The following is a 9,478-nucleotide window of genomic DNA, read 5'->3' as shown; positions in this document are numbered from 1 at the left end:
AGCGAGATGGTCGAAAAATCAGATTGACAGATGGGCAGATGAAGTTGCCAGATGTTGAAGGTAACTGGAAACATTGTAGTTTAATGCTAGGCTTGTAAACGTGAAGTTTGCAATTAACATAAATGTAAATGTTACTGCACTAAAGTTGTCAGATGACAAATGAATCCACCGGCTTGTGCAAACGTTGAACATGTTATATGGTTTCATAATCAACCTGCACCGATGATACAGTAATACGACGGTGAAACTGCTAACGTAACCGGTTGAACAGATAGCAAGGTAGCTAACGTTACATTACAAACTTGATTACATGCAGTGTGTTTTACTTCCAGGCTGAACTAAACGTGTCTGAGATCTGCATTGATATTTAAGTTGTTTTTTTTAAGTTCCTTTTTTGGGCTTTTAATGCCTTTAGTCTAGATTCAGTGAAAGAGAGACAGGAAAGTTGGGGGGCGAGAGAGAGGGAAGGGCCATGGCCGCTGCAGTAAGGACTAAGCCTTAATGCTGCTCGCTCTACCAGCTGAGCCACTGAGGCTAATAAATTCATTTCTTTCCTATTGAAGCATGTAGCACTATCAAACAGTAATGTTAGCCAAGAAGTGGTTGAATGCTAGCGTTAGCAGTTGTCTAACAGTAGCCAAAAGGTTATCAAATATGTTGTTTTACCTTGAAATATTGGCCAGCGTCCCTCCAGATTTTCATTGTCCATCGTCTTTTCTGTTGTTCATCGATGGGGAAGGAGGAAAATGGCCACAGTGTGAATATGGTCTATGGCGTCACTGGCTGAGACTGTGCAGCTTTCAGAGGCCACATTCAGCCTCCAAGAACCTGGATCAGTCAGTGGTACTGATGCAGTGACAAAGAGCTGATCCCACAACAGCTTCCCACACATAAACACCTTTACTTTTTTTTTATTGTTGTTGTTTGTTAAACCTGCAACAACAACAACTTCTTGAGACACACTGACTGATCATGTGTTTGGTCCACATCTGGCTCTTTAGCTGCAAAATGCTCCACTATGTTCACCAGATGTTGCAGCTGAAGATGAAGCTATGAAAGCAGAGAGCGTGAAGCGGAACAGAAAACAGAAAAACACTGAGCTGACTCACTGTACAGATGAGGGAAGCTGCTGATGATTCTCTGGAGCTTCACCACTACCACTAGCTCCTGAACATTGTCATTGATACGTTGTTATTATTATTATAAAAAATATTGATTATAGCTTCTTTAAAGGTGCAGTCTGTTATGTAATGTAAACCAAAGGCTTCCAAAACTGCAACCAGCTGATTGAAACAAGTTCACTGATACACAGAACAACTGTAAACACCAGGGTGTTTCTATTGTTTATTTATAGTTTATTTATAGTTTTACATTCAGGTTTGAAAATAATATGAACACACGTGTACTTTATATTTTATGTATATATGATATTTTCTGTTTGTTCTTACTGAATCGATGATCAGATACAGGTTCAGACGGACTGTAATGACTTCCTCTGAATACACCTGGATCTGAATAAAAGGAGAACTGTGTTCTTTTTTACTTTTAGTTCAACTGTATTTGTATTTAGTTTCACTTTGACATGAGAGAAAGAACATCTCTTATCTCATCCTCATCTCTAAGAATGAATGGAGCTAGGAGAAGTAGGGACAGAAACAACATATAACCATTCATTAATGAACTGATGCTTTCAGGTCATGGTCTATTTTAAAGACAGTTGACCTGCGGTGACCTCTGTATCCAGTCTTCTAGTGATAAACCTGAGAACATGAACAACCACTCCACACCTCCTGAACGTGGTCGTAGTGAAGCCAGTTTTTATATAGAACAGACTCATGACTCGAGTGTGTGTACAAGCATTTTTATTGTGTATTTACAAGTTATTTATTATGAGGGTATTTTACATGAGACATCTGCACTGTTAGTTTGTAATGGTTTATCCACCTTATCTTAAAGACACAGGCTACACAAAGAGTCAGACACATGTTACATAGTATATAAGAAAAGATTTGGATTTTTGATTTCACTTTTTGTCTTGAAAATATTTTGTATGTTTCTATAAAAGTGATTAAAAAAAAGATTTTTTTAAAGATCCGTTCATTTGTTTTTTCTCCTTCTTTTTATATCAAAGCATCTTCAGAAATGACCTTTGTTTCATACACCTCTTCATTTGGTGGTGGTGTTCATGAACAGACACCAAACGAGCGCAGCTGGATCTAAATCTGGAGCATCTATTTAAACAGATTCACGCAAATGAAACCCTCAGAGATTTTTTAAAGACAGAAGGGTCAGTGAAGCTGCAGCAACATCTGACCGCTGATCAGCCGATTGTTACTCACGGCATCCCGATATAAAAGGAGGGACAGAGGAGGGGAGAGGGTTTCTGCTCGGGGGTGGACTCCTCTCCCCCGTCTTGTTCTTCCTTCCCAGCACGGTTCAGAATGTTGAGTTTCGTTGTTTTAGTTTCTGGGTTGGAAATCAGTGGTAGTCCAGGTATCGGTTTCTGTTTTGGCTTAGTCTGCATTAGGCAGGTGAGGGGGGAGTACCTGAGTGTGACGGCCCGTGGCGTGGCTGGCTCAGTGGCCTGCCTTTCTTTTGTTCTGTTTGGCAGGGATCTCCACGCTTTTTGATTTCTTTAGTATTTTTGAGTATGTTTTGGCTATGTTTGAAATAACATACATTTTTTTTGTTCTTGGCATCTCTCTTGGCATCTTTTAAATGTTCCGGTCTCCAGTTGAGCCTTTCGTTTTGTCAGGGAGGCCATAACACTGATCGTATCAGCAAAACAAACACAATGAACATAGTTTGAGTTGGTTCAGAATAAACTGAAGGAAGTCAGTGCAGCAGTGTGGCTCTTTGTATTTATCAGTTTTTGTCAGTGGCACAGAAACCAGCTGTATCAGGCAACAGTCCTTGTTAAGTAGAAGAAAGTCAGTTTTGGTCTTTTCAGTGAGTTGACTCTGTGGAGAGCTAATGGAGCTCACCTGGGTCTGTTTGTAGCTGTGAGGCTAATTAATGCTCATTAAGTCCCCCAAATAACACATGAGTTCACCTGTACTATAGTGTATGGAGTCTGACAGACTGACACACAAATCTCTATGGATCATTTGGAGACTCTCTCTGCCTGGAAGACATCAGAGAACAAAATGAAGAGCAACACAAACACAGTGGGAACACGACTATATGATTCAAACAGGGTCTATAATACAGTACTGATACTGTATGAGAAATGATATATATGCTCCAATGAAACAGATACATTGATAAACTCAGGTGTAAATAAAGACTGAAATAAGAGCTGCAGTTTCTGAAACAGATATGTTCAAAGTGCTCTTATATCACAGGAATAACATATCAGACTGACATCATGAACAAAGTGAACTCAGTGCTACATAAAAACTTTTTACAGGCCTGCTGGTCTAAAGCTTTCCCTCCTCAAAGTGAGCCAGCAGGGGAAGTGAAGGGTCCTCTGTTCTGGTCTCTGAGTCCTGGGTGGCTGATGAAGTCCAGATAACTGAATTATGAATAGTGAGTACAGTCAGTCCTGCTGAATAACAGAATGCACTGCTTGTTGTTTGATATTATAAACATCATTTGTAACAAATTTCACTCTATTATTTCATATCTGTAGAAAATACTGTTTCCCCTCAGGTGCAGAGTCTGTCACTGCTGGCTTTGTCCGGACCACAGGTGTCCACTGCTGGTTTTAGTCAGATACTGCTGGTTTGTCGGGGGATCTGAGGGGGGCCCTTGAACCGGACCGAGATCCCTGAGGAGTTAGTGCAAAGGCTTCCCACCACAGGCCGGTCATCAGCTGCTCTGCAGTCAGTCCAGGTGCTTCTCAGCACACAGAATCTGACAGTACATCAGCATGGAGAACACCAGGGCCAAGATCTGAGCAGGGAAAAGGAGCACAGACACAAAACCTATCAACAGCTTCAATCACTCTGAACCTGATCCTGTGTCAGTAACAGCAACATTAACAACACAAAACACTGCAGTAAATATAAAGCACTTCTCCAAACATCAACATGAAAAAGGTTTATTGTACATAGACAGTGAAGGTTTCAGAAGTGGGGGGTGGGGTGGGGGTACAATGAAATCAGAGGTTCCTAAAAAAAATATATATATATATATAAACTAGCATTTCTCATATTAATAATGAACATGTATTCCTGTTTGTGACTGCATTATCTCTGGCTGATTATTATTCTAGTAGTAATATAAACAAAAACAGATAAACCATTTTTTTAAAAAGCCGTGTTTGCAGGCTTCCTCACCAGATGCAGTCTGCCCCAACAGCCCCCACTGAGAGGCTACATCTGTCTGAAGACAAACTCAATCACTAGATACTGCTCGTAAAGCTTAGATGATGTGAGCACACGGTGATAACTGAGGTTTATCATCTGGAGTTTGGTAGCTGGACACTGTTCGTGTTCTTTTAGTGAATGAATTAAAGTGAAACTGTGGAAGTGAGTGGGACAGAAACAGGGGACAGTTGATAGACAGCTCTGTGTTGTGTTTAACAGACTCAGGTACATCATCATTATGTCAGTATACATGAATAACTGAGTGTGGAGTGTGTCCTGCTGCTAGGACTCTGGATGTGTACGTGTATAAAGCCTAATAACAATGTGTTTTTGTTATAATCTGCTGAGTTTGAGGTTTTATCGGCCAAAGAGATACAAGGATTTCCAATGACAACATCCATATATAGAAAACTCATCAAATTACTGATAAATAAATAGTGGAAATAAATACCTGCACAACACCAATACAGACTCCAAACACCAGGACTGAAGGGATGTTAGCGAGCAGCCACTGTCTGGCCTTCTGATAGCACGGCTGCAGAGGACAAACAGAGACAGAGCGTGAGGCAGGGCCCGGGGTGGGGAGGCCAACAAGAACAGCAGCAAAAGAAAAAGAAGTGATGATAAGTTGATGACAAGTTGAGCATGACCATGCTAACAGACATGAACATGGTAATAGACATGATGATGCTAACAGATAATGCTCACAGATAATGCTAACAGACATGAACATGGTAATAGACATGATGATGCTAACAGATAATGCTCACAGATAATGCTAACAGACGTGAACATGGTAATAGACATGATGATGCTAACAGATGATGCTCACAGATAATGCTAACAGACATGAACATGGTAATAGACATGATGATGCTAACAGATGATGCTCACAGATAATGCTAATAGACATGATCATGGTAGTAGACATGATAATGCTAACAGATAATGCTAACAGACGTGATCATGGTAATAGACATGATAATGCTAACAGATAATGCTAACAGACGTGATCATGGTAATAGACATGATGATGCTAACAGATAATGCTAACAGACATGAACATGGTAATAGACATGATAATGCTAACAGATAATGCTAACAGACGTGATCATGGTAATAGACATGATGATGCTAACAGATAATGCTAACAGACATGAACATGGTAATAGACATGATAATGCTAACAGATAATGCTAACAGACGTGATCATGGTAATAGACATGATGATGCTAACAGGCATGATCATGCTGATAAACATGGTCCAGACATGACAACACTATCAAAATGAAACCATAGCCAAACTGTGAGAAAAAACTTCACCCAAGTTATAAAACTGTAATTATGCTGTGGTGTTTTCAAGCTGCCTTATTCTCTCAGAATGAATCTGAATTCAGTCCAGATGTGTGTGCCTGTTCACACATGAAGAATGTGAGGAACGTTTCTTTCTGTTTTGTGTTGTTACAGTGCTTCAACTTTCACCCTATGGTTCACCCATCCTGAGACTTTACAGAGCACTGAAAGGAACCGTGTTACTGCGTATGTCAGTGCATTTACCAGAAATCACATGGTTTACATTACCACTGACCACCTCACTGCCTGCTGTGGTCTTGTATATTATTTACTATTTCCCAGGCAATAACCTTTGTTCCTGATGATTATAGAATTATAGATGTACTGAAATCTGTACATGCGTAGTCTATATTGATGATCTATTATATACTGTTGCATTTGTGTACCATTGCCCACACACAGACACCTCATACTGTCAGTGTCAAGAGCATAGACTGAGGAAAAAAATTGAAATTTTATCCATTTACATAAAAAAAAAGTGAAGGGGTCTGAAGACTTTCTGAAGCCACGGTAGAAACAAAGAAGACAGGATCACAGAGACTAGGCAGAGACGAGGGGGGAGTATAGAGTATAATCATTATGTAACGTGACCAGGATCATATTTCTGGAAGTCAGCAAACAGCAGGAATGCTATGTAGCAAGAACTCCATTCAGTAAGTGGTCACTAAACTGTGGCTGAGAGCTGACCAGGTTAGCATGGTGTTGTTGGTCCAAACACACACACATACTGTACGTGTGTGTGGTTTTTCTGAAACATTGTCCCTGGTACTTTGTATTTTACTGACATAGCTGCCGGTTAAAGCGTTAACACTGAGAAGACAGAGAGATAAATGTGTTCCAGGTGTGTACACGTGGATGAAAATATGAGCCCAGCAGTGACCAGTGAGCTGACTGTCTGTAAGGAGCCAGACCGACCTGCTGGAGCCAGTGCACCAGAATACCTCAGAGCAGGCAGAGCCATTAGTGCCTTATTATATCTCCCTTGCTTTGAATCAGGACCCACTGGTAAGATAATCATCACTGGGGTCAGAACAACTCATCCTCATAGATTCTAGACACAGTGAGCAGTTACTGGAATTCATCATGTGTGAAGGCAGACAACTCATGCATCTGGCAAAGCGTCTACACACTTGGTAAACTACAATTACCACCTTGTGGTTTTCTGCCTCCGCCACTCAGACTAGTTTCATATTACAGCCCTGTTTATCCAGAGTCATAGAAAATATGAACCATTTGTGTGAAATTTTGTCATAATTGCTGTGTGAAGTCTTTAGTTATGGCTAAAAAAGTGTTTTGTGAAGTCACACTGACCTTGACCTTTGACCTTTGACCACCAAAGTCTAACAAGTTCGTCCTTGAGTCCCAGTGAACTTTTGTGCCAAATTTGAAGAAATTTCCCTCAAGGTGTTACTGAGATAGAATGGGACAGACGAACAAACATCCTGAAAACAGTATGACTCCGTCTCTGACTGTCGCCAGCCCGGCGGCAGAGAAAGCCCCCCTCACCAACCTCACTCCATCCGTCGTCACACTGGTCCTTCCCGACAGAGCAGCAGGACGAGGGCAGTGTTCCGTTCAGCACATCATACCAGTCTGTCTTGTTGGTGACTCCACAGCATTTGAACTGGGAAGAGAGAGAGCAGAGAAACACCACTCAGCTACCTGACTCATGTTCACACCACTGACCAGAGGGCACACACTGACATCACTTTACCAAACAATCCTTATTGTAGCACTGTGTTTGAAGCATACTTAACCTTTTTAGTGCAGCAGATAACTGCAATAATCTTTCAAATTTGGATACAAGCACCAAAACTGATATGTTTATCCCTCTGGGGGAATTAATTTAATTAATTAATTAATTTCAAGATGGCTGCCATTTCTGTCATAGGAAATTTTACCAAAGAACTTTACCCATGGGACAGAATTCAATGATTTGGTAGTTTAATCCTATGTTTGAGACTATGAGGATATCAGTCGCAGCTCTTAAATTTCCTCAGAGTTTTATTTGTACAATTTCTAACATCTTATGTGAAAAATTCTGCATAAAACACGATGTATTTGCAAACCATTCACTATGAATGATGAACCAAAAGTTCTGTAAGAGTCAACAGTCTACTTGTTTACTTGTCTTAACATTAGCGCGCTAGGCTAACTCACTGGCGCTATGATAGTTAGCAAGCTTTTTGGTGAGTAATTTTTTTTGCGTGTTATTTTTGCTGAAATATACTTTCATTTCATTTTTTTTTTTTTTTTTACAGTGTATTACATTTCACCTTCTACATTATTCCAATGTTTGATTTGACGCGTGGATTATTCATATGGGAAAATAGAGGGTGAACTTTATCAAAAGAGTAATACCCAAGGAGGATTTTAGAATAGATTAGATTAACTTTATTAATCTCACAACTGGGAAATTCATTTGTGCCAAGTTTAGCATTTGTATCCACATTTGAAAGATTCCCCTTAAATATTCAGTTATCTGCTGCGCTATTAAAGGCAGAGCAACTTATGACAACCTCCACCTACAGTCATACCATGTACCTGGCTGTTCTGGAGTCATGCCACACGAGAAACTGTGCACTCACCATTTTCTGGACATTGTCCCAGGATTTCTTCAGTCCAGGTTCTGTCTCATAAATCTTCATGCCTTCCTTTAATTCATCTTGTGCTTTGGAATCCAGCTGAAAAATAGAGCGAGAGAAGGAAAGATACAGTCATTCATCCACCTGTTATCTACACCAGCCTATCCTGACGGGGTGGGGATGAGGCAGTGTACACCTGTACAGGTCACAGGGTTGGCACACAAAGATTAACCTGCATGTGTTTGGGTTGTGGGAGGGGCTAACCCTAACACCCTGATAACTCATTAACATATAATGACTTTCATATTTATGAGTGAAAACATCCACTACAGTAGGAAGGAACTGTATGAACCCTCTGAATGAATGTTACTGTGATCTGATCTTCATCTTCATTGATTTAATAACTGGTTGAACCTCCTCTGAAACTAGCTGTTCAGTAGGTTCAGAGGTTTGCAGAAAAGCATCTCTGAACGCACAACACGTGGAACCTTGAAGCAGATGGGCTACAGCAGCAGAGGACCACACCGGGGGCCACTCCTGTCAGCTGAGAACAGGAAACTGAGGCTACAATCCGCATCGGCTCACCAAAACTGGCTAATAGAAGATTGAAAAACGGTGCCTGGTCTGATGAGTCTTGATTTCTGCTGCGACATTCGGATGACAGAGTCAGAATTTGGCGAAAACAACATGAAAGCATGGATGCATCCTGCCTTGTATCTACGGTTCAGGCTGCTGGTGGTGGTGTAATGGTGTGGGGGATATTTTCTTGGCACACTTTGGGCCCTTTAGTACCAGTTGAGCATTGTGTGAATGCCACAGCCTGCCTGAGTATTGTTGCTGACTATGTCCATCCCTTTATGACCACAGTGCACCCATCTTCTGATGGCTACTTCCAGCAGGATAACGCGCCATGTCACAAAGCTCAAATCATCTCAATCAAACTGGTTTCTTCAACATGACGATGAGTTCACTGAACTCAAATGTCCTCCAGTCACCAGATCTCAATCCAATAAAGCACCTTTGGGATGTGGTGGAACAGGAGATTCGCATCATGGATGTGCAGCCGACAAATCTGCAGCAGTTGTGTGATGCTATCATGTCAATGTGGACCGAAACATCTGAGGAATATTTCCAGCACCTAGCAAGGTGTAATTTATCTAATCATGTCATATAATACATATCTGTACGGTGAGAGTAAGTTTTTATTGCTTATTTTCTTATTTATTCTAA

The 9,478-nt window shown here is 40.8% G+C and overlaps 1 protein-coding gene across 1 annotated transcript in view; it reads right to left on the bottom strand.

Moving 5' to 3' along the window:
* Positions 1-1,845: 1,845 nt before the first annotated feature.
* The window catches only part of tspan4b (tetraspanin 4b), a 12,606-nt gene continuing 4,973 nt past the window's right edge, over positions 1,846-9,478 (bottom strand). Inside the window, exons 6-8 of the mRNA XM_023407104.2 lie at positions 7,174-7,287; positions 4,762-4,845; positions 1,846-3,894 (exon numbers count right to left, since the gene is read on the bottom strand). Of these exons, the coding sequence (XP_023262872.1) occupies positions 3,826-3,894; positions 4,762-4,845; positions 7,174-7,287 (267 nt within the window). The 3' untranslated portion in view covers positions 1,846-3,825. The remainder of the gene's footprint in view (positions 3,895-4,761; positions 4,846-7,173; positions 7,288-9,478) is intronic.

The sequence above is a fragment of the Seriola lalandi genome, unplaced genomic scaffold, assembly GCF_002814215.2.
Source record: "Seriola lalandi dorsalis isolate HSWRI2012SDOR001 ecotype SW California unplaced genomic scaffold, Sedor1 jcf7180002054327, whole genome shotgun sequence".
Taxonomy (NCBI): domain Eukaryota; kingdom Metazoa; phylum Chordata; class Actinopteri; order Carangiformes; family Carangidae; genus Seriola; species Seriola lalandi.
This window is presented reverse-complemented; position numbering and strand designations above follow the sequence as displayed.